We start from the raw sequence: 23,518 nt of genomic DNA, 5'->3' as shown, positions 1-23,518 counted from the left end.
AAACGCCACATCATCTAATTATCTAGTCAATATGTTACTTTAGATTCAATTATTTGAATTTGTACTGTTCAATAATCTAATTATATTTTTTTTTTGAATTGAATAACCTAATTGTAATCTTTATTCCAAATTTCTGTTAAGTTGAGGCAAAATTTATTGTCTGAGATCAAACTTGTCACTTTGTTTATAGTCCAAGGGTTAAAAATAAATATAGTCACTGACAGGGTGTTTGGTTGGAATGAATGAATTAAAGATGAAAGGAATTGTAATTCGGTGGAAAAAGAATAAGGTAGTAGAAATTACAATTACATTGTTTGGTAGGGAGGAATAATGGAAACGAAAGAAGTGATATAAAACTAAAATACCATTGTATAATAATATTAATAATAACATTCAAGGGCAAATATGTCATTTCATTCATTTTCCCTTTTCATTGTATGAATGAATTCATTGAATTACAATTCAATGAATTGAGGCCCGTATGGTTCACGGAATAGGCCGGGAATGGCATAACATTCCCAGTAATAGGCCTATTATTTTGTTTGGTAACTATTTCTATTACTAGGAATAATATTCCTAGTAATAGCTTATTACCTCAAATAAGGTAATAGCTATTACTAGGGCCCCCTGGTATTAGCCTATTACTGAACGCTCAGGAATATATTTTAGAATCTATTTTCTTTTTTACCCCTTTCTTTAACTTAATTTTTTTTATCCTATATATAAATTTATCATATTTCACCATCGTCGTCGCCACTACCACCATCACCACCGCCGCCGCCACCACCACCATCGCCACCCCCACCACCACTGCCGCCTCCACCACTGCCACCGCCACCACCACCACTACCACCCCAGCAGCACCACCGCCACCACCACCACCACTACCACCCCAGAACCACCACCACCGCTACCACCACCATCACCACCACCGCCACCACCATCGCTACCACCACCACCATCGACATCACATATTTTTATAAGGGTATTTATGTCTTTTAAAACATATTTCATTTCTATTCCTCAAATCAACCAAACACTGTAATATAATTCCTAAGTCTATTCCTTCTGCGAACCAAACAATAGAATACAATTTATATTCTATTCCTTGCCTATTCCATTCCTATGGAATAATATTCCTATTACCTCAAAATTCATTATGTGAACCAAACTTGCTGTGAGGGAATTGCAATCCCTCCCACCAAACAATGTAGTTTATCATTTCATTGAATTGCATTTCATGCCAACCAAGCCCTCCCAAGAATTGATCAGAATTTGGGTATAGAGAAAGATGCAATTTTCCCGAATAAATACTCCGTAATAAATAAACGGCTCCATTCTCGGGTTGTCTTCTTCATCGCAGCAAACGAGGGATTCCAGTACTCCGGGGAGATGATTTATTTTGCATTTTTCCCTTACAGGTGAGTGTTTCTCCCTTCATTTGGTTGGAAATGCATCAAAATGTTGAATTTCAGATGCAAATCTTTACCCCATTTGAGGTATTCTTATGTTAGATTTACGCTCACCTATAATCTGTATGGAACAAATGCTAGTGTCGAATCCACCTCAAACAATGCTAAAAGAGATTCATTCACGGTCTCATACCTCATAAATAGATGTGGGTTTACTCCAAAAAAGGCTCTATCAGCTTCCAAATACATCAACTTCAAAACCCCAAACAGAGCAGAATCTGTGCTGTCATTCTTGAAAAATCATGGATTCTCTGAAACTCAGGCCTTAAAAATTGTTAGAAGGGATCCTACAATATTGACATATAATCCTGAGAAATCCTTTTTACCCAAGCTTGAATTTTTAAAGTCTTTAGGTTTCCCAGGTGAACATTTGACTCACATTCTATGTGTAGCTCCTTCTGCTTTAAGGAGCAGTTTGGAGAGACGACTCTTACCAACTATCGGTTTCCTTGAGAACTTGCTCTTATCACGAGAGAGTATGAGAGTGGCCGTGAGGCGGTACCCTAATATTCTCTCTATGGACCTCAAAGCTCATTTGGAACCTAATGTTCAGCTTTTGAAGGAGATGGGAGTTCCTGAACACAAAATTGTATATTTTTTAACAAACCAGCCTTTGACATTCATGATGTATAGAGATAAGTTTAGAAAGATTTTGGAGGAACTTAAGGAGTTGGGAATTGACCCAACCAGGAAAAATTTTCTTGTGGCATTCCATGCACTTGCTTGCATGAGTAAATTGACATGGGAAAAGAAGATGGAGGGCTATAGGAAGTGGGGGCTTGCTGAGAACGAGATTTTTGAAGCTTTTAGTAGGAATCCTTGGTTTATGATTGCTTCGCAAGAAAAGGTACTGTCAGCAATGGATTTTTTCGTGAATAAAATGGGATTTGAATCTTCTGCAATCTTGAAAAAGCCTATGGTTGTTTTGTATTCTTTGGAAAAGAGAATTATTCCTAGAGGTTTGGTTTATCAAACTCTGTTAGCAAAGGGCTTAATCCGTAAGGATCTCAATCTGCTCGCTAAGATGTTGAAGGTTTCTGAAGCACAATTCGTAGAGAAGTTTGTTGAACATTACAAGAAGGAAGCTCCTGAACTGATAGAGATGTATCGGAAGTTACTCATCCCCACAATCACACACATAGAGGCGAGAGCTTGATGCTTGATTATAATGTGTGTGCCATGTACTTTACTGATTTTGTAAAATTAATGCTAGTAGTTTTTTAGGGGATTCTGGAGTGTGTCCAAATTTAAGTTTAGGGAATGGTTTTGTTTTGCCTAGGATTATATATTTATATCATTCAATACATGAGATCTGCAACAGCACAGATACACAATGGTAGTTTTTGCTGCCATTTAGCCTTTCTTAAATTGGAAAATTATAATTATTGATTTATTGCACTTCTACTGCTACTGGTATTTTTTTCCAGTGAAATGGATATAAAATGTTCTTAGCACTTTAACATTTGATGAAGCAGGGTGTGATTTTGAAGTCCTTGACAGTTGACACCAAGCTCCTCCTTGTGGTTGGCAAGCTTGCTTGCTGGCTGGCCACAACTGGAAGCTATGGCCGCTGCCTGGTCTAGTGTGTAGTGGTGTAGGAGATGAAAGTCTGCAATAGCCAACTCACACCAGTATTGATTTGCACATGATATTTTGAAATTATACTGAATATAATTCAAAAGTATACATGATTGTTCAGATACGTCTTTACCTTGATGGGACTCAAACTCGCAACTTTGTTCTAAAATCACTTGTTAGAATCAAACGTTTACTATTATGCCAAAATTATAGCTAGTAGTGGAAAGTGGAAACTAAACTTTATTTCTTTATATTGTCACATTTTTGGGAAGTATGGTGTTGGACTTGGCTCTTCAAGCTCTACTCAACAATTCTCTAGTCACTGTTGAAAAACTTAAGCAACACCGAAGAACACTTGGAAATAATAATGCGGGGAACGGAAGATGGAGAACATGATTCAATGTCGTGTTGTAGCAACTAGCAGCACTACATTAAAAGTATTTTTTTTTTACCGGTGATGGTGCGGGCAGTTAGAGATTTTCGGCACGCTTCTGACGGGTAACACAGACGAACTTGACTATTATGCTAGCACAGAAGAAGTAGGGGAAGCAGACAAGAAAGAAGCTCGGTAAAAATGTAGTGTATCTTGGGCAAGGTGAGAACGACTATTTATAGCATCGAGCTCAACATCCTTCTCCATTTAGGCTACAAAATCGCACGAAATTAGTAGGAAGTGGATCTTGAATACGTCCACAATCATGAAAATAATTAGCGGACAAGGAAGAGGAAAATTTTGAGAAAAAGGACAGAAATAATAAAGCGTTGAACAAAATATTGCCACACCACACCTCATACTCGTGCAAGGTGAGCGGCACACACATGGTTCCTCTTTCTTTCCTTTTTATAAGGTTTAAAGAACTTAGAAAGATTGTTTTATAAGAGAGAAAAATAAGTTGTGAAACCAATATGGAACAACAAACAATTAAAAAAGCTATTTTTTTTTTTTTAATGATTTCCAACCATCACCTGGTGTTGAATTGTTCACGAAATTCTGCCCACATAATTTGAGCTTCCAAAACATGATTAAGCCAACCACGATAGATTACATGAATGCTAAGATTATATTTCTCAAGCAAAACACGATAGATTAATTTACAATAAGTACTTAAAAGATAATATGATTAAAACCTTCTTAGCGGGGTCAGACAATTCTCTATGAAAGATTGTAATTGTTTGGTTAGCAAACTAATGTCATGGTCGGAAATTGTTTTCTTACATGAAGTCAGACCAAATTTTGTTTGTAAAAAATACTCCGTAGTAATTTAAAAAGAAAGTCCTAATCAATGAGGAGTACATGCAGGTATGAGTAGGCGTCATTGTCTTTGTAAATGAACACTCATCACACTTCAAATTTCTCTTTCATAATCTTATCCTCTTCCCAACGTGTTCCCCATGGTCATAATCGTAGATCACAAATTGGTCCCAATTTTCATTTTTTAGATTTTTTAAATTCTAAAATACTCTTCTACTTTTAAAAATAAATCTTTCAGCCATTTAGTCGATATATACGAACAGATATTACATTAATAATGTTAATAGTACATTAATATGTATTTACAAGAGTCATGCTTCACTTTCTCTGAAAGCAGATGATTTTATACTTTTATATTTGATCTTTGTTTTGATTATTACTTACGGAAGAGATAAGTGAAGAGGGAAAACATTTTTCATATGATATCAAGAATTGAAGACATAAATCTATAATGTAAAGGAGGAGCAAATGGAAGCATAGCACCTCCCTTCCTGCAAATTAATGGCCGATGAGGAGGTTGGCAGCGCCACAACGACTCATTAATGCAGTTTTGGCATGGCACGTTACCCTCTACTCATCATCAAAGCACAACTGTCTCCAACTATGCATATTCACTCAATCACTTATAGTTATAGCCTTATAGCTCCCCCCCAACACCTATATATAATATACATACCACCCATTATTCAGTATTCACAGACAACTGCGAACAACTTCCTTGAATTTGGGTCTCATCTGTGCATGCATTTCTCATTCTTGTACTCTTTTTGACACTTGGCAGCCACTCTGCGTTTCTGTACAACCTTTGCTTTGGGGGGTTGTTCCTGAGATTTTGACTCAGTTTTTTGTTGTTCCACACACGCAAAGGTTTGTTTGTTTGGTTTCTGGAAAATTTTGCCCTTTTCTCCTTAATTTATTCTGGGATTTTTATCTGTTGGGTGGATGAACAACCTTAGACGGACATTACAAAGCTGCTGATTCAGGTTCTGATCCTTAAATACATCAACATATAATAGCTTATAATAGTACTTCGCTTGTTTTGTTGCTATACCCATCATCTTTTACTGCAATTTGTCGTTTATTTCTTGGATTTTTAGGAGGAGGGAGAGAGGTAATACTGTAATTGGTGGGTTTGAGAAACAAAGTGGGTCGAGAGAGAGAGAGAAGTTGGGAGATTAGTTCAAGTTTAGGTGAAAATTCTACTAGTAAAAAGATTTCTGTTCTGTAGTGATCTTAACTTGCAAGGAAACATATGGTTCTACGGAAATGAAAGAAAGGAATTAAAAAAATACCAATATTTTGAAGGCATTTGGTATAAATTGATTCCTCTGGGAACTGGGAGTTTGTCTAATCAAGATTGGTTTTTTGATTTACTGTTTGAGATTTGAGCATAGTGGGATTCTAGCTCGTTTCGGGGGCGATCTTGTGAGGAAAAATTTAGTCTTTCTGGTTTTTGAGAAAGATTTTCCTGGTAGAGCCCTTGTAGTTTTGAGTTTTGAGACAAGATGGTTGGTAGTATTGAGGTGAAAAATGGGAATACTGTGTATGCTAATGGGGGCATAAATGGCCACAATGGTTCAGAGGAGAAGCTGGATGAACTTCGACGAATTCTTGGCAAGGTTGATGGTGATTTGCTGAGGATTGTTGGCATTGGAGCTGGTGCTTGGGGCACTGTGTTTGCAGCTTTGCTTCAGGATAGCTATGGCCAGTTTCGAGATAAGGTTCAAATCAGGATTTGGAGGAGGCCGGGAAGAGGTGTTGACAGGGCGACAGCAGAACACTTATTCGAGGTGATCAATTCTAGGGAGGACGTGTTGAGGAGGCTGATCAGGCGTTGTGCCTATCTCAAGTATGTCGAGGCAAGGTTGGGCGACCGTACCCTCTATGCTGACGAGATTTTGAAAGACGGCTTCTGCTTAAACATGATCGACACGCCCCTTTGTCCTTTGAAGGTTGTCACCAACTTGCAGGAGGCTGTTTGGGACGCTGACATTGTGGTGAACGGGCTACCTTCAACCGAAACACGAGATGTGTTTCGAGAGATCAGTAAGTATTGGAAAGAGAGATTGACCGTCCCAATCATCATCTCGTTGGCAAAGGGTATCGAGGCTGAACTCGTACCAGCTCCCCATATAATTACCCCCACGCAGATGATTAATCGGGCAAGTAAGCCATTATCTTTTTCTCACTATTCGTTGCCTCTAGTTGATCTATAACTAAAAGTTACTTCCTTAAAGAATCTATATAGGCCACTAGAATGTTGTGAATTGTGATGCATATTCCAGTTTCTTGACTGTCTAATTTGTATCGCAGCTGGAGTGCCTATAGAGAATATCCTATATCTTGGCGGTCCAAATATTGCCTCGGAGATTTACAATAAGGAATATGCTAACGCCCGGATCTGTGGATCTGAAAAATGGAGAAAGCCACTTGCAAAGTTCTTGAGACAACCTCATTTTATTGTCTGGGACAATAGTGACTTGGTGACTCACGAAGTTATGGGAGGTCTGAAAAATGTTTATGCCATTGGAGCTGGTAAGCTAAAATTTTATCTCGATTTGCAATATTCGAGACCTATTATTCACTGAGTTTCTTAGTTACATACACTCTCACTGTTGAGCATATAACCATTAATGTGCAATCCAACTATCAGCTTAAGCTTTTAGTTGAGATGGAGTACATGCTTCAATTTGGCATCACCCGATAAGCGACTATGGTCCACGTGTTGCTTGGAACCCACCGCACACGTGAGGGGACGTGTTGAGCATATAACCCATGGAGTACATGCTTCAATTCTCACACCATAGAATCAGACGATATAACTTATCATAATTTAATTTCATTGTGAATTCTGAAACGCTTCGTTAATTCCCAGGAATGGTAGCTGCATTGACTAATGAGAGCGCTACTAGCAAATCCGTATATTTTGCTCACTGCACATCGGAAATGATATTTATCACCCATCTGTTAACTGAAGAACCCGAAAAGCTTGCAGGGCCTCTGCTAGCTGACACTTACGTGACCTTACTGAAAGGTCGTAATGCATGGTATGGCCAAATGATAGCCAAGGGAGAACTGAGCCTGGATTTGGGTGACAGCATTATTGGCAAAGGGACAATTCAGGTATTCGTTTCGATATGTAGGATAGCGTTGCTGAACAACTTCAATTATTTCGAAAGTTCGTGCCATTTTCCCAGTCTGTTATAGCTCGAAATGCAGAATTATAACTCATCTTAAGATTGTTATGCTTTTTTTTTTTTCTACCCTTACAGGGAGTTTCGGCTGTTGGAGCATTTTATGAACTTCTGAGTCAATCGAGTTTAAGTGTATTGCATCCAGGAGAGCACAAACCAGTTGCTCCAGTTGAGCTCTGCCCGATTTTGAAGACATTATATAAAGTGCTTATAACACGGTAAGTCCTTCAATTCATTCGGCTTTGAATTTCAGCTCCTTAGATGGCTAGATGACCTAAAGTGTTAGTTCTCGGATTCCAGGGAACAAGGGGTGCAGGCTATTCTCCAAGCACTGAGGGATGAAAACTTGAACGATCCCCGTGATCGAATAGAGATTGCACAAAGCCATGCATTTTACAGGCCTTCGCTCCTGGGACAGCCTTGAGGTACCGGATTTAGAACAACAAATGTACAGATTGTCTTCCATGGATGGATGGCTGCATTCTGAACAACAATCTAAATCTTGTATACTGAATTTATTTATTATAACCACAGTTCAGTCACGTCTTACTCGATCTTGTGTGTGTCTCTGTTTCGATATGTGATACCATATATACTATGTTTAAGCAGGCAGATCCCTGGTTGTTAAAATAATGTGCATTTTTTATTCAATATAAGAAGTTTGTGCAGTAGTTTCTATCTGCACTCTGGTAATTTATGCTTTAATCTTATGACCTTGCAAAAATATGCTAATTAAATCCTCCTTATCTGCAAGTTAATGACTTAGTTTGAAGAAATCAACATCTTACTATTGCTGTCTCAGCAGTGAGAAGTGAGAACACAACTCACCCATGTTGCAAAAATCCTATGGCATTCAAATTAAAAGCAACTTCCATTCTAAAAAAGACAAGATAGGATGATTTCTTTAAAGTCAAAGTATAGTACCCACCGTAATAAATAGATTATATATCCTTGAGTGAACGAATATAATTAATTCTCTTGAAAGATATTACGGAGTATAATTTTGTCAAATCCTTCCATCACACACATTTGAATTTTGAAGATTATAAAAAATCACTATAATTATTTTCAAACTTAAATTCCTGAAAGTTCAAAAACCTTCCCAAAATACCTTACTTGAGAATATGTCAAGATTTCATCATCAACTCCCTTTTGATTCTTACTCTTGACTGATTATATAAAAATCAAGATAAGGCAATGGAATATAACCGGTTTATTAACAAAAACTGTTTTTATGTGATTTTTTAATTTTTCAGTTTCCTATTTTCTATTTTTTGTTTAGAAAACTTGTTTAATAACATTTATTTTTTTAAATTTAATTTTTTTTATTAATGTTATAAAATTAACACAATTTTAATTTCAAGTGATTTTCAAACCTTACATTTAAAATAGTTTGGATATGTTTGGTTTAAATGGAATAAATATAACTTTTATTTTTAAGTCTAATATTTGTAAGATTTTTAAATTGAGATGTATAATTATACTTTTTATATAAATTTAATAAACTTTTATCTTTTATATATCTCTATTCTACTTCTTAAAAACCGTTATGACTTTTGTAAATTAAATGTTAACAATAAGTTTTAAAATAATAAATACATACTTAATTACTTTAAAATTGTGATGAGTTTAGGAAAATAAAGATTAAATATTTTATATTATTTTTTTTACAGAATTTCTAGTGTTATTTTGCACCATTGTCTTCTGTAATCATGTATGGTATATAGATTGTATATTTGTATTAGATAGGGGTGTTTGATATATAGTTTTTCAATGAAATTTTAGTTGATTTAATGAACTTTAATTGTTTGACTAACTAAAATAAGCGTTAGACAAAGTCTCTCTCTCTCTCTCCTTTTTTTTTTTTTTTTTAAGCTAAGCTTATTAATTAATGACAGTATATATACAAAAAAATGAAAAAGTTATTAAATAGTTGAAGTAACTTTTGGTATTATCTAATTGTTTTTTTAAGTCTAATTTTTATCTTTAATAGTTGTTGGTTGTGATATTTATATGTATTCAATTTTTATTTGAGTTTACATTTTAATGTTAAATTATTATAATTAATTACTTCTTTTTAATTATGACATTAATAATAATAGTTAAAATAATAAAATAATGTAAAGATATTTCAATTAATAAAACAATAGATTCAATGGTTCACATATTATCGTCCGACTGAAAATAAACATCTAATTTACTACATATTTAGTCAACTGAATGTAAACATTTAATTTACCAAACATTTTTTATAAGCACTGATATTACCAACTGGTATAATTATCTACCAACACAATCACACTAATTGCTAAACACTTGTACATTAGCATGCACTTGTCCTTGTAATATTGGTGAAACAAAAAATATTATGTGTAATTGTAGTTGATGCAATAGCAATAGCAATAGCACATGTGAGCTATAAATGCCTAATTTAAAATTTGATTTATGTTTGAAATCCGCAATTTTATTCTTTCCAAAAAGTTGAACCCCAACCCTAAGGTCCCTACGGCCCGACAGAGCATCTGGGAGGATGTAAATCATGATAATTCAACTGAACATGAACCCTGCACAGAGACTAGACCTTTCATCTGTGACTGGTGAGACTCGATCCCTGGTCATTCTTTTCAACTTTCACCTCTATGACCAGTTGAGGTGCCCGGGCAAATCCGCAATTTCATATATTAGCTAGGATCGGATCGGATATTTTGGCATGCAACATAACTCACGTATCTACGTATGTTATGTATGTATGTATGTTACATCTAGCTAGCTGATCTGATCAATGCACATACATCAATTCCACATGCACATACACTAGCTAATTAATAAACCAAAAACTAAATAAACCTTCCCATCCATGAGAGCTTCCTACCATTACCACCACCACCGCCGCCTGTAAGGCTGTAACGGAGGAGCTAAGCTAGGATAGCTTGCCATATATATATATATATATCCACCATGGTCTTCTTCTTCACGTCCTCCGACTCAGGAAAGCAAGCCCTCTTGGTGTTGACGCTCATCCTCCTCTGGTACTCCTCCAACATCGGCGTTCTCCTCCTCAACAAATATCTCCTCTCCAATTATGGCTTCGCCTTCCCAATCTTCCTCACCATGTGCCACATGACAGCCTGCGCCCTCCTCAGCTACGTCTCCATTGTCCTCCTCAAGCTCGTCAATTTCCAGCACATCAAGTCCCGCTCCCAGTTCCTCCGCATCTCCACCCTCAGCGTCGTCTTCTGCGCCTCCGTCGTCGGCGGCAACATCTCCCTCCGCTACCTCCCTGTCTCCTTCAACCAGGCCGTCGGCGCCACCACCCCTTTTTTCACCGCTTTTTTTGCCTACCTCATCACTAGTAAGAGGGAGGCCTGGGTCACCTACACCGCCCTCGTCCCCGTCGTCGCCGGCGTTGTCATCGCCAGCGGAGTATGTTTTTTATACCCCTATCTATCTATCTATCTATATTGTCATTTTTCTAGTTTTAAAAAAAGTGAAATTAATTAAATGGCGTCAGATCTGGAAATGTTGTGAATGCTTATCTCATCATCTGTGCCTTGTTTGGTAATGGTAATGGTAATGCATGTGATGGGAGCTTGGGGAATGCCTATTCCGGATACAGACAGGGGAAATTGTGATTCTGACGAATAAAATACCCTAAACCAAACATGCCATAAGAAGAATAAAGTTGTTGATTCACGGATGTCGATGTCTATATTTGAAAGGTCACTGATTCACTGCACATACATTGCATGATACATATAAGAATTGAAATGTGTGTGTGTGTGAAGAGACTTTCAGGCAGGATTTTGGCTGTGATGGAATCCTCAAATCTGCAATTTTCTACAAGAAAGTTGAACAAAATAGTGGAACTAACCCTTTTACTAAACAAATCTAATTTCAATTCCCACTAGCTATTAGGACTTTTTTTTGTTTTGGAAGATTTAACATTAACTTATCTGTTGAATGGCAGGGTGAGCCGAGCTTCCATTGGTATGGGTTTATCATGTGCATAGGATCAACTTCTGCAAGAGCTTTCAAGTCTGTTCTTCAGGGTGTTCTCCTTTCCTCTGAAGAGTAATATAATTGCTCTCATCTGTCTGCTGCTACTGTCTATTTATCAACCACTATATTCTGCATCTATCTATCTCATAAACAAATCACTTAATTGGCTTTTCCTTTCAGGGAAAAGCTCAACTCCATGAACCTGCTTCTTTACATGTCACCAATAGCAGTTCTGGTCCTATTGCCTGCAACACTTGTGATGGAGCGCAACGTGATAGATGTCATTCAATCACTTGCGGCGAACCACAGTCATCTGTGGTTGCTTCTTTTCGTAAATTCCACAATGGCATATGGAGCCAACCTGTTAAACTTTCTGGTCACCAAGCATACAAGTGCACTAACACTCCAGGTCTGTTTTAATTTGCAGCTGCTCTAAATTTAGACTGCTTTAATGCTTAGTACGTGTTGAGTTCATTCAACCATCCAACTACTATACACATTTTTCTCCATCTTAAATCTCTGCAGGTCTTAGGCAATGCAAAAGGTGCAGTTGCTGTTGTGATCTCAATACTTATTTTCCAAAACCCTGTAACCTTCATAGGAATTGCAGGCTATACAATTACAGTTATGGGGGTTGTTGCTTATGGGGAAGCCAAGAGGAGGTACAGCTAAAGCGTAATCCCTCCTAGCTCCTTGTAGGGTTATATATATATAGGTGTTAAACTATAGGTGGAGGATAACTTTTCATTATAGCGTTATACTTTTCCTGCATATAGGATGTGTAAGCAGTGTGTGACAGATTCTAATGTGGTTGTTTCAAAGTGATATTTTAATATTTCATTAATATTTGAAGTTAAGATCTTTATCACACAAAGGATACACAGATTCAGTTCAAGAAAATAATACTAATGAAGAAACAGAAAAAGATAACTGTACTGGACATGCTAAACTTCAAAATCTGCTGTATATAGACTTACACCGGCAATAATGATTTGATGATCATCAAGGCTTTATATTCAGTCCTGCATCTTAAGTCAGTTCTGGACCATTGGGCAATAGAGAATAGCCATCATGTTGCTTAACAGTTCCTTCAGTAATAGGGATCAACTTCAAAACCACTCCGACGATCATGCTTGAAGCGCCAATTAAGATGCTGAGTAACCATAGATGCCAGCTCAGTGGTATAGTACTAGCAAATGTGCCCAGAAACTCGACGATGATAACTTGGAAGATAACTGTGAAAACCATGACACCTATAAATATCCAGTTACCAATTATGCCACTGAAAACATTCAACTTCTCAATGTCACGGCTGTTTACTTCATTGAAGACCTGAAAGGAAACCAATGAAAACATAGTTAGAAGAAACCCACAGGAGTTCTGCAAATATAAGTGTTCCAGGAAATAGGGTGGGTTTTTGTTTCAGCAATATATGTTATGATGACTCTCCAAATGAAACCAACAAGATATGGGGCAAGTGAGATATCATATACATACCTGACAGAACACAAAGGTATTAAATATAAAAGTATTGAGGACTGCCTGGGCATCTGTTCCTTCAAGTCTCAATAGTTGTTTGCCGGAGAAATTGAAGACTAAAAGGATAACCAGTTGATAAACACTTTGACCAAAAATGTTTCTCCACATGGCCTTTGTAATAAAACTTACATCCCTCCCAACAGGAGGCCTTTCCATCATTCCTTGATGGGGAGGTTCAGTAGCGAGTGCGAGTGCACCTAACGTATCCATGATCAGGTTGACCCAAAGCAATTGCACAGCAGTAAGAGGAGCAGATCCTGAAAATCAAAATCAAAATTAAAAAGATTAGAAGTATTCCACAGGTGTTTTTCACTTCTATTAGCATAAGCTGACATTCATGGTAAGATAAGCTAGCCAGAGAAGTACAGCTTACCTGAGATACATGCAGAAAGAAAATTGATCATGAGGGCGACAACATTGACAGTTAACTGGAATTGCACAAACTTTTGGATGTTTAAATAAACAGCACGCCCCCACTTAGCCACTTTAAGAATAGTTGTAAAATTGTCGTCCAGAACAATTACATCAGCACTTTCTTTTGCCACCTAATGAAGTCATTTAGCCAAGGGTACAAAATGATGATGATTTCAGTATGTTTTAACTCTTTGCAAACAATTCAATAGAATATCTTGCAATATAACTATGTATGCTAAAAAAAAAAATACTATAACAAACTATAGTTCATGAATTTTCATAAACCAACCTCAGTTCCAGCTATACCCATAGCAAGACCAATATCTGCCTCATGAAGGGCGGGGGCATCATTAGTCCCATCACCAGTAACTGCAACCACTTCCTTAAACATGCCTCTCAAATTCTTTACAAGCACATGTTTGTCCAAGGGAGATGACCGAGCCAAGACCTGCATTGACGGTTTAAATGTTTAGCAACAATATATTAACATCACATACATAGTGAGATAACAAGATCAGTTGTGCACCTGAATTCTAGGTATTAATTCCCTCAACTCATCAGGAGTTTTTCTGCGAAATTCAGATCCTTCAATGGCAAAGGCATCATCGGTTAATATGCCACATTCTTTAGCAATGGCTTTGGCTGTGTTAATATTATCACCAGTGACCATTCGCACTTTAATTCCAGCAGCAAGACAGGTCTTTACTGCATCCTCGACACCTGGACGAACTGGATCCTTGATTCCCACCACTGCTATTAATGTATAGCCGTAATCAGGGATATTGTTTTCAAGACGACCATCTTCAATGTCTTTGAAAGCCAAGCAAAGAGTACGTAAAGCTTCACTGGCAAATTCGTTAATGACATTTGTGATATTTTCCACCTGTCCTCCAGACAAGTGAACAAATTCTCCATTGCCATCAATTGCCCTATCACACATTCTTAATACAATCTCAGCTGCACCTTTGCAGAAAGCTCGGATAGTTCCATCTGGAAGAGCCACTAGCACAGACATTTTTTTATTTTCAGAATTAAAAGGTTCAACTTTCAGAAGCTTGCAATCCTTCCGTTGATCATCAAAATCACCACCCAGCCCCAATCCATATTCCAATATGGCTGATTCTGTCGGTGTACCCATAATGGATATCTTTCCTTCCTTATTCTTTACCACCTCAGACTCTGTATTGTGGAATATTGCTTGCAGAAGAATGGCTAACACATTGTCCGAAATCTCTGAACTAATGTTGCCCCTGTCATGACAAGTTTTTACCATGTTAACTTTCCCACAAATCCATGTCTTATTAACCACCATGTGGTTAGTTGTTAGTGTCCCAGTTTTATCTGTACAAATACAAGTAGCAGATCCCATCGTCTCACAAGCAGAAAGATGCTTCACCAGTGCTTTGTTGTCCATTAACTGTTTCATTGCAAATGCAAGACTCAGTGTTTCAGCTAGAGGAAGTCCTTCTGGAACTGCAACAACTATAATAGTTACTGCAGTTGCAAAGTAATTCAAAAGTGTTAGCAGATCAGCAGAAGACCAATTGGTAAGTTGATGATTAAGTCCTTTCTCCACCAGAAACCTGACCATCAACACCAAAAATGTCAAAATAGCAAATGCAAGTCCTATTTTCCCTATAGTTGTAGCTACTGCATTGAGCTTAACCTGAAGCGGGGTCTCATCTTCTCCTCCCTCACTAAGTGTTCCCATCAACTTACCCCACTCGGTTCTCATACCAACTGTAGTCACCAGCATCTTTGCAGAACCGCCTTGCACTTTGGTTCCTGACAAAAGAAAAGGCCTTCTTTCATGTATGTTCACTGGAACACTCTCACCGGACAAGCTTGATTGATCGACTAGCAAGCTGTATCCAGATATGAATATTCCATCAGCTGGAACCAGATCGCCAATCGACAGATGAACAACATCTCCAACAACTAAGTCATACGTGTACACCTTCTGTCTATATCCATCTCTAGTAACTTGGATTAATATCTTATTCTTCTCCTTATCCAAATCCTTAAACTGCAAAGCCTGTCGGTAGTCACTTATGGCAGTAACAATTACAACAAGGAATATACTAACTATAATTCCTAAACCATCATACATGCCTCTTGGCCACCCTTCAGTGGCAAGGCCAACAGCTATGGAGACAACAGCACACACCATTAGGATTATGAGTGTTAAATCATGAAATGCCTCCCACACAAATGTCCAAAAGCTCCGAAAAGGCTTTTCAGTAAATTTGTTGAATCCATATACACTTTGTCTGATAGGCACATCACCAGATTGGATTCCTTCATTTAAGGAGACTCCCAGCCTAGCTGCAAGGCCTTCAACTCCTCCAATTTTCCTTAAGGCATTGATATCATAAGAGCCAACAATAGTTGCAAGTTTATCTGGGTGAACTCTGAAGCTTGCTGCCCCGGCCACTTCTAGTAACCCTCTTTCAATTTCAATTTCAATTTCATCTCCTAAATCTCCCACCTCCTCTGGAGACTTAGCACGATCACCGGCTGTACAAAAGTAGAAAGGTGAAATATGAAGAAGCAAGCAAAAGCAAGAGTAGAAACATAGATAACAAATGATCTACTCACCATTAATGAACTTGATAGCTGCCAAATAAGCCATAAAACCAACTCGAAGTTTTTCCTTGAAGAACATGTAGCAAATGAAGCATTATTATCGCAGAGAATTGGAAATTGGAAATTCAACTAAAGTTAATAACCGAAATTCTCACAGACAAAATAAATAAATAAATAAGATGTGTAAAACGTGAGTCCTTACTCTGGTTTTCTGCATAATCTGCATAGCCTCGTCGCGTTTTTCAAAGTTGGGGGTGTAACGGAAGCGGCGGCGACGATTTAGGACGAGAGTAACAGCCTCCCTCCACCGTCTTCGGGCCTCATCCGACGACTGCTTCTCCATTTTCTCCGGTGAGAAAAACTAGTACTATATACCGGCTTCGGCTAGCTGCAGCAGCAGTAACAGTTAACTATACATACAACCATAGAATATGCTAACAAACTTGGATGAAGAGCCAAGCCGATCAATACCATTTTATTCTAACTTCTTTTAAGTGTTTACATTACATACTGAATCTGTAGGGTCAACAGAAGATTTGGATTGGTGATAACTGAAAACAGAGGAATACAAAGATAATGTAAACGTAAAATTTGTATTTCTTTTCTCCTTTTATAAAAGACTTCCTTGTCAGTCTTCTCTCTATTTCTTGACGTGTGGAAATTTTGTAATCAATGACTTATTTTGTTGCCAACTATCATACTATTTCATGGTCAGGTTTAAACTCGTTTGATTTAGTAAAGGCTTAAATTTTTTAGACTGAAAATGTTTGAGAAAACATAAAATAAATATTACAGTACCTTGTAAAAAATCATGAAAAATACTTATTTTGCCTTCTTTATTCACAATAATTAGCCCCAATAATTAGGCCTCTTACCTCTCTTTTCTTGGCGATTGATTGACAGATAAATAGTGAAATATTATGTTATTTATTGACTCTATATTGCTGCATAGTTGCATGTTTGTTTCTGGGATGCTTTAACATCGTGATGAACATTAAAAGATAGGTTTGTATTCAAGGCCTCAACAAACATACATTTGTTTTTACCCATCATAGAGTATTATTAACTACACTTGTAAATTTGTCATATCAATGAATTTTGTCCAGAAGTGAAAATAATCATTTTTGTAATTTTATTTATTTCCTTCTTTTTCATCCCTAAAATTATTCCAAGAAGAATAAGAGTTGATTAGACAAAAATTTTACCACCAGCTTTACAAATATGGTATGATGAATTGATGATAGGTTCTTTTATTTTTTTTTTTAATAAAAGTTTTGATACTTTTTATAATAATAATAATAATTATTATTATTATTATAATCAAATAGAACCAATTTAACTAGCCAACTACCTTTTTTTTCGAAGAATTGGTTAACTATTGGTTACTCCTTTGAATGAATTCCAATTAGTATATGATACAATGGTTACTCCAATAATTTTGAATAGAGACGCCAGGTGATTCTATCATATCTACATAATATACTTGAGGAGAAAAGTACAGATTTCCATTATGACTTTGACTTCAAAATATGCTGACAAACTAAATATTATCTTATTTTCAATTGATAAGAAATTAAAAAGTCTCCAATGGCTGATTAAAATTTTCAATAACCGGCCGCCAGGGTTGGGTGTGTGAGAGTGAGAGCACATCATAGATTAATAGATTATTCACCACTACTTTATACTTATCATGAATTTTGTTGATTTTTAGCACCAACACTCCCCACAAAGTCTAAGAAAATATATAAAGTCAGAGGGAAAATGATACAACGGCTACAAAAGATGACCAACTAACTACTACTGCCATAACATTCTTTACTTTTTTAAAGCAGATAGAAACTAGCCAACAAATTACCAGCTTAGTAGTTAAGCATGCTTATGATATATCACCTTAGCAAGAAACTATTGTTTTATGATGGTTGTTGAAGAGTTCACACCATGTTAAGGAAGGCAGGGTGCTAAAAACAGGGGAAGAAGGACCATTTCTAAACCTTATCAAGATTCTTCATATTTCTTTACCTATTGGTGGATTCAGAATCTAAAAAAGGAACCATTGGAGTGGGGCTGCAATGCTTCAGAACATATACTTATGCTGTTTTCTTTTTCACATGTAACTACTATGTACCAGTCTTTCTGCTTCACGGTTTAGGCACCTTTTGCCATGCTGCACAAGTTTATGAAAATCCCAGCTTTGGTAGGTTTCTTGAGTTGAAATGGCTACTAGCATGAGTAACTATGACGGCAATTATCCTCAATCAGCTAACATGGTTTACACAATCACCTTTACGGTAGGCAGATGGCTCGTTTGGTTGGTAACTGATCACACATTACGCATGCTTAAAGAGCTTCATGCTGAGCCAATGAAAATATACAGCAACAAGAAGGACAGGAAGTGTTAACGGAACCAAAAAGCAGTAGTATCTGAAATAAAAGGAACCCAAGGTTAGACTCAGTTTAGTGAGATTCACTATATAACCTTAGAAAGACAATTGTTTGAAGTTGTATAATGATCAACTTCAAATCTTTAATAAAGTTTTTCTAGCCCTATATAATTACTATTCAATATAACTCATTTTTCAAACTGAAATTTCCTAAACCGTACTAACTTCACATCTTCCGTTGGCATTTATGCACCACTTGGGCCTTTCTTGACAAAAAGATTCATAGAACCTTTTCATTTCAATGTCAGGGTTCCATCAAAATTGATGACTCGGACTTAAAATTGCAGTGACATGGTATACATATAGACTATAATGATAATCCATAGGTAGTGAACTGGTATAAGCAGGGTAATCACAATTTCATTAACATAGCAATGAAAACGATCTAACATCAAATGAGGAAAATTTACCTGTCATTTTGAATGGCTGCTATTATAGGATTACCAGAAGCTGGAAGAAACTTGGACAAACCAGCAGCATATACAAATAGCAAAAATGAAATCGACCCGAAAATGATAAGCACCCATCCTTGAGCTTGTGAACCAAACTTAGACAAAGAGGATAGTTCCATTTTTATTTCTTTTTATATCCTAGCTGTCGCTTCTGAAGAATACTAGGCAGAAATCAGAGGTTGTGTGTCCATCGCATAAAAAATTTACACTTCATCTCTGGGTTGTTCAGACATTTTGTCAAACACCTAATCCTCGAGCATCAGCTTGCAAACAGAGTGACAGCTGATTCCAACTATGAAATCTTCAAAGGGTGGCTTAATTTTCTCCAAAGGAGACTCTCAACCTGTAGCTATCATTGAGGTTTGGACGGAGAGTAGTGAGGTGAAAGAGGCACTGCTGAAGCAATGCATGTACGCAGTAAGTTTGAGCAATTCAAAAATGTTCAAGACAAACACAAATAAAAGGGTTCAACTATAAAATTTTAATATTTTATAGACAAATAAAACGTTAAAGTAAATTATATGACGAACTGGACACATTATAAATTGAGTTAATTCCATTTTTTGTCAGAGTCCAACAGTCCACATTTAGTTCTTTTTTATCCGAATCTCTCATTTTGGTCCTAGTATAATTGTGACATAACCATTTTTTTCTACATCAACCAAATCGATAAGGACATTTCAATGGAATTATCTCTCGTAAATTTAACAAATTTAGAAATTCATATATTCAATTTCATATATTAATAATTTCACAATTTGATATCAAATTATCAATCACAATTCTAGCACACATTATAAATTTAACAAATTTACAAATTCAGAATTACACAATTAAGGAATTGTAAATGAATTTCACAAATTAAAATGTGCAAATCTAATAATCAAATCTCATATAATATTTAGGGATTTAGGGTTAGGATTGGAACCTGCCGGCCGGTCAACCAAGCTGCTGCACTGCTGGTTGTCGCTGCGGACTGTGAAGACGCAGTGACTAAAGGCGCGAACTGTGATGAAGAGTTGCGTTCTGATATTTTGCGCAGTGACGTGACCTGCACTTTGGATTAGAGCTGTCTATATATATATATATATATATATATATATATATATATATATATATATATATATATATATTGTCTTCAATCTCAAGCCAATTGAGATGATTCCAGGCATGGATTTGGATACCCGGGTTTTTACTAAAATAGACAAATTTGAAGTGAGCGGATAAAAATATGATATTTTAAAACTTAGTCAAATTAAGAAAAATTCGTTTGGGACTTGAGTTTCTAAGTAAAAAATGTGAGTCCTAACTGAATTTGTTACATTTTTAAATTATCTTAATGTTTTTGATGAAAAAGAGACAAATTCATTTGGAATTTGTGTTTTTTTTTTTTTATTAGAAACTCAAACCCAAATGAAATTTTTTGAGTTGTCTAACTTTTAAAATGATCTTATTTTTGTCCACTCACTTCAATTTTGTATGATTTTAGTCAAAAGCTCCAAATTTGGTTAGGTTGTGGCCTATACTTATTGTCGATCAATGCCTTCTCGGTCCACTATTTGCACTTAGCTTGGGCTAACCACGATCAAGTCATACTATCTCAAAATATCCCGTCTTAAGTTCCTAACAGTTATGAAGTGTTTGGTTAAATGGAAATTTTTTTTTCCGATTTTGAAGAAAATTATATTTTCCACTGTTTGCTTATAGGAAAAAAAATTTCAATAGAAAATGTTTTTGTAAAGAATAAAGAAAAAGTTTTCACTCATCTCTTAGTATTTTGTTTTCCATTAAAACTTGATCATCCACTTTTCATTTTCAATATTTTGTTTTCCATTGAAACTTGATCATCCATTTTTCATTTTCAATGCCAAAAGTTTTTAGATCAAGCAAACCTAATTGTTATAATACATACTCTTAGCTGATAAGTTTAATTGAAAGCTGATTATGTTAGCTAATTGTTTTTTAACATAATTGTCACCACCAAGACTCAAATCCACCACCTCCTACATAAGGGAGCAATTTGGTACCAGTGGATCACAAATTAATTGTGTTAGTTGATTTGACCAACAAAAAGTATTACTTGGTTATATATAGAAATGTATTTGGTAAATTAATTATTTACTGTTAGCTTATTACATGTAAAAATAACCTATAAGAGCATTCATATTGTTGTTGTTGTTATTATTATTATTATTATTATTATTATTATTATTGTTATTATAATAATAATAATAATAATTATTATAATTATAATTATAATTATAATTATAATTATCATTATAATTATAATTATAATTATAATAATAATAATAATAATAATAATAATAATAATAATTATTATTATTATTATTATTATTATTATTATTATTCACTACAAAAAAAACGCGAGAATAGCGACGGATTTAGCAACGGATCAATTCCGTAGCTAGGCCGTTGCAAATCTCATCGCCGGATTGTTGTAGTAGAAAATTAACGACGGATAATTTTTTGTTTTAGCGACGGAATTTCCGTCGCTCGCTAATTGTAGGGACAGAAAATTCCGCCGTTATTCGCTCACAAATTTCCTCTTCGAAAGAAATCTAGCGATGGATTTATTTCGTGTTGCGACGGACATTTCCGTCGCTAAACCTAGCGACGAAAAAAAAATTGTCGCTAAATTCTAGCAACGAGGGGTTTTGTGACGGACGTCGCTAAACACTTTAGCAATGGATTTTTGGATTTTCACTATATGAAATGATCATTAAAAGACTAAATTTAATTAATGCATGTTCGTCAATACAAATCATAAACTATCTCAATATTTAACTAAAACTACTAATTAATAATTCATTCAAGATCAAATGTTCTTTAAAAATAAATACATATGACATCTACGCTCATAAAGTTTGAAGTCATAACAATGTGCACTGTAATGCACAACAATGTGCTCTAGAAGAAGGGAAAATGTGCACTGGAACTCTAGAAATGCAGAAATGTGCATTTAAATGTAGAACATTATGAAATAATCATTAAAATACTAAATCTAATGCAAGATCTTTAGTACAAATCATAAACGATCTCAATATTTAACTAAAATTAGTAATTAATAATTCATTCAAGATTAAATGTTCTTTAAAAATAAATACATATAACATCTACGATCATAAAGTTTGAAGGCATAACAATGTGTAGTGTACTGTAAGGCACAACAATGTGCTCTAGAAGAAGGGAAAATGTGCACTAGAACTTTATAAATGCAAATATGTGCATTTAAATGTAGAAAATTATGAAATAATAATTAAAAAGACTAAATTTAATGCATGATATTCAACACAAATCAAAAACGATCTCAATATTTAACTAAAATCATGGTTGCAGTAGGCGCTAGGCGCTAGTTGAAATTCATGAAAAATAAATTATTAACTCCAATGCACAAATGAAGGGCAACAACACATGTATTTATTTATAATAAATGACCAAACTCTAGAAATGTAAAAATGTGTATTTAAACTATCCTAGCGACGGAATTCATCCGTCGCTATTGTGGTGTTTTTTGTAGTGATTGTAATTATTATTATTATTAAAAAGGTGAATTTGAAATGATAACTAATTATTGGGTTAAATTATAATTATAGAAAATATGGCATATAAAAACCAAATGCCCTATTTAAACTCACCATCCTTTTCCATTATCTCCTACATTTGCGCTATCGACTTTCAACAAACTCAAAGTGGAGAAAAAAAACGGGCGTCTTCAATGTCAATGGTTTGGGAGTTTGAAGTTGAGCGATGGTAAAAATCCAAAGAAAGAAGAAAAGGTATCCGAGTTTGTTAGTTGCAGAAAATCTTAGTACAAAATTTACATTTATTATTATTTTTTGTTTGTTTTTCTGTATCTCTGTGGCATTCCATTACTTGATTTTGTAGTAGAAAATCCTAGTACCCAAAAAAAAAAAAAAAAAAAAAGACATTTTCTTCTCTTTCATTTTTTTAGGTTTACATTTTTGCGTTTTGTGCTTCCGTTGCTCAATTTTACAATAGAAATCAAAAATACAAAAATAATAATAATAATAATAAAATCATCTCTCTTGGTAGTTCTTTGAATTTTAGAGATGGAAATAAGGATGATGGCTTAGAGAGTGGCGTTGTTTTTCCAGTTTTTTCAATTTACTCTAAAATTATTAGAGAAACGATTGTCTGGCTTAATTGTGAGAAGATGAGAATAGGATAAGAAGATTTAGGGTTAAAATTGTCTTTTAGAAATGATTTGCTACCATTGAATATGAAAATGTTGGTGCAACTAACGTTTTGAAAATCAACTTATTGGTACAATTAGCTGATCCAATTAGTCGATTTACCAAACACTAATGTTAATTGTGTTGACCAAGTGATGAAATAGCTAAAATTGATCAAATCAGCTAATTTTTTGTTAATTAGTCAATTATCAATCATGGCATAAATGCTATGTTTAAATCATTTTCAAAATTGGATGCCCTCTTAACCCGTTTCTAGTCTAGGGCTTACATGTGAAATTGACCTATAAGCGCATTATTGTTATTGTTATTGTTATTATTATTGTCATTATTATTGTTGTTGTTGTTGTTGTTAAGAG

General features: G+C 35.5%; 4 protein-coding genes and 1 long non-coding RNA gene across 6 annotated transcripts; 3 read left to right on the top strand and 2 right to left on the bottom strand.

Moving 5' to 3' along the window:
• Positions 1-1,293: 1,293 nt before the first annotated feature.
• Positions 1,294-2,808, top strand: LOC109161784 (transcription termination factor MTERF5, chloroplastic-like). Its single transcript, XM_019310292.1, has 2 exons — positions 1,294-1,421; positions 1,554-2,808. Exons 1-2 carry the CDS (start codon positions 1,393-1,395, stop codon positions 2,626-2,628), a joined length of 1,104 nt encoding a protein of 367 aa, XP_019165837.1. The 5' UTR covers positions 1,294-1,392; the 3' UTR covers positions 2,629-2,808.
• A 2,886-nt stretch (positions 2,809-5,694) lies between these two features.
• LOC109161781 (probable glycerol-3-phosphate dehydrogenase [NAD(+)] 1, cytosolic) lies at positions 5,695-8,161 on the top strand. The gene is made up of 5 exons (XM_019310288.1): positions 5,695-6,468; positions 6,616-6,837; positions 7,178-7,425; positions 7,575-7,714; positions 7,797-8,161. Exons 1-5 carry the CDS (start codon positions 5,808-5,810, stop codon positions 7,918-7,920), a joined length of 1,395 nt encoding a protein of 464 aa, XP_019165833.1. The 5' UTR covers positions 5,695-5,807; the 3' UTR covers positions 7,921-8,161.
• A 2,160-nt stretch (positions 8,162-10,321) lies between these two features.
• On the top strand, positions 10,322-12,418 carry LOC109161785 (probable sugar phosphate/phosphate translocator At5g04160). Its single transcript, XM_019310293.1, has 4 exons — positions 10,322-10,919; positions 11,464-11,567; positions 11,676-11,904; positions 12,021-12,418. The coding sequence occupies exons 1-4, from the start codon at positions 10,455-10,457 to the stop codon at positions 12,165-12,167; spliced, it is 945 nt and encodes a 314-aa protein (XP_019165838.1). The 5' UTR covers positions 10,322-10,454; the 3' UTR covers positions 12,168-12,418.
• Positions 12,373-16,632, bottom strand: LOC109161778 (putative calcium-transporting ATPase 11, plasma membrane-type). 2 transcript variants are annotated; one of them, XM_019310281.1, is made up of 8 exons: positions 16,546-16,632; positions 16,237-16,422; positions 16,047-16,101; positions 13,975-15,965; positions 13,738-13,896; positions 13,408-13,579; positions 12,993-13,291; positions 12,381-12,827 (listed from the first exon to the last, which is right to left on the bottom strand). In XM_019310281.1, exons 2-8 carry the CDS (start codon positions 16,375-16,377, stop codon positions 12,525-12,527), a joined length of 3,120 nt encoding a protein of 1,039 aa, XP_019165826.1. In that variant the 5' UTR covers positions 16,378-16,422; positions 16,546-16,632; the 3' UTR covers positions 12,381-12,524. The 2 variants fall into 2 exon arrangements, with proteins under 2 accessions (XP_019165827.1, XP_019165826.1); XM_019310282.1 differs by lacking the exon at positions 16,546-16,632 and having other exon boundaries at positions 12,373-12,827; positions 16,237-16,484.
• A 1,114-nt stretch (positions 16,633-17,746) lies between these two features.
• On the bottom strand, positions 17,747-20,013 carry LOC109161788. Its single transcript, XR_002050957.1, has 3 exons — positions 19,856-20,013; positions 18,886-19,323; positions 17,747-18,455 (listed from the first exon to the last, which is right to left on the bottom strand). It is a non-coding gene; the product is annotated as an uncharacterized LOC109161788 (long non-coding RNA).
• Positions 20,014-23,518: the final 3,505 nt, after the last annotated feature.

This window comes from Ipomoea nil, unplaced genomic scaffold (genome assembly GCF_001879475.1).
Source record: "Ipomoea nil cultivar Tokyo-kokei standard unplaced genomic scaffold, Asagao_1.1 scaffold2926, whole genome shotgun sequence".
Taxonomy (NCBI): Eukaryota; Viridiplantae; Streptophyta; class Magnoliopsida; order Solanales; family Convolvulaceae; genus Ipomoea; species Ipomoea nil.
The sequence above is the reverse complement of the archived record's forward strand: the minus strand, read 5'-3'. Positions and strand labels throughout refer to the sequence as shown.

Bases quoted from the DNA above. Each gene is read 5' to 3' on its own strand.
- LOC109161784 (XM_019310292.1), top strand. From the start codon at position 1,393: ATGATTTATTTTGCATTTTTCCCTTACAG. The intron at 1,422-1,553 runs GTGAGTGTTTCT...AACAAATGCTAG, and splicing joins TTTGCATTTTTCCCTTACAG to TGTCGAATCCACCTCAAACA.
- LOC109161781 (XM_019310288.1), top strand. From the start codon at position 5,808: ATGGTTGGTAGTATTGAGGTGAAAAATGGGAATACTGTGTATGCTAAT. The intron at 6,838-7,177 runs GTAAGCTAAAAT...GTTAATTCCCAG, and splicing joins TGTTTATGCCATTGGAGCTG to GAATGGTAGCTGCATTGACT. The intron at 7,715-7,796 runs GTAAGTCCTTCA...CTCGGATTCCAG, and splicing joins TATAAAGTGCTTATAACACG to GGAACAAGGGGTGCAGGCTA.
- LOC109161785 (XM_019310293.1), top strand. From the start codon at position 10,455: ATGGTCTTCTTCTTCACGTCCTCCGACTCAGGAAAGCAAGCCCTCTTG. The intron at 10,920-11,463 runs GTATGTTTTTTA...GTTGAATGGCAG, and splicing joins GCGTTGTCATCGCCAGCGGA to GGTGAGCCGAGCTTCCATTG. The intron at 11,568-11,675 runs GTAATATAATTG...TTTTCCTTTCAG, and splicing joins GTTCTCCTTTCCTCTGAAGA to GGAAAAGCTCAACTCCATGA.
- LOC109161778 (XM_019310281.1), bottom strand. From the start codon at position 16,377: ATGGAGAAGCAGTCGTCGGATGAGGCCCGAAGACGGTGGAGGGAGGCT. The intron at 13,580-13,737 runs GTTGGTTTATGA...TGACTTCATTAG, and splicing joins TGGGTATAGCTGGAACTGAG to GTGGCAAAAGAAAGTGCTGA. The intron at 13,292-13,407 runs GTAAGCTGTACT...TTTGATTTTCAG, and splicing joins TCTTTCTGCATGTATCTCAG to GATCTGCTCCTCTTACTGCT.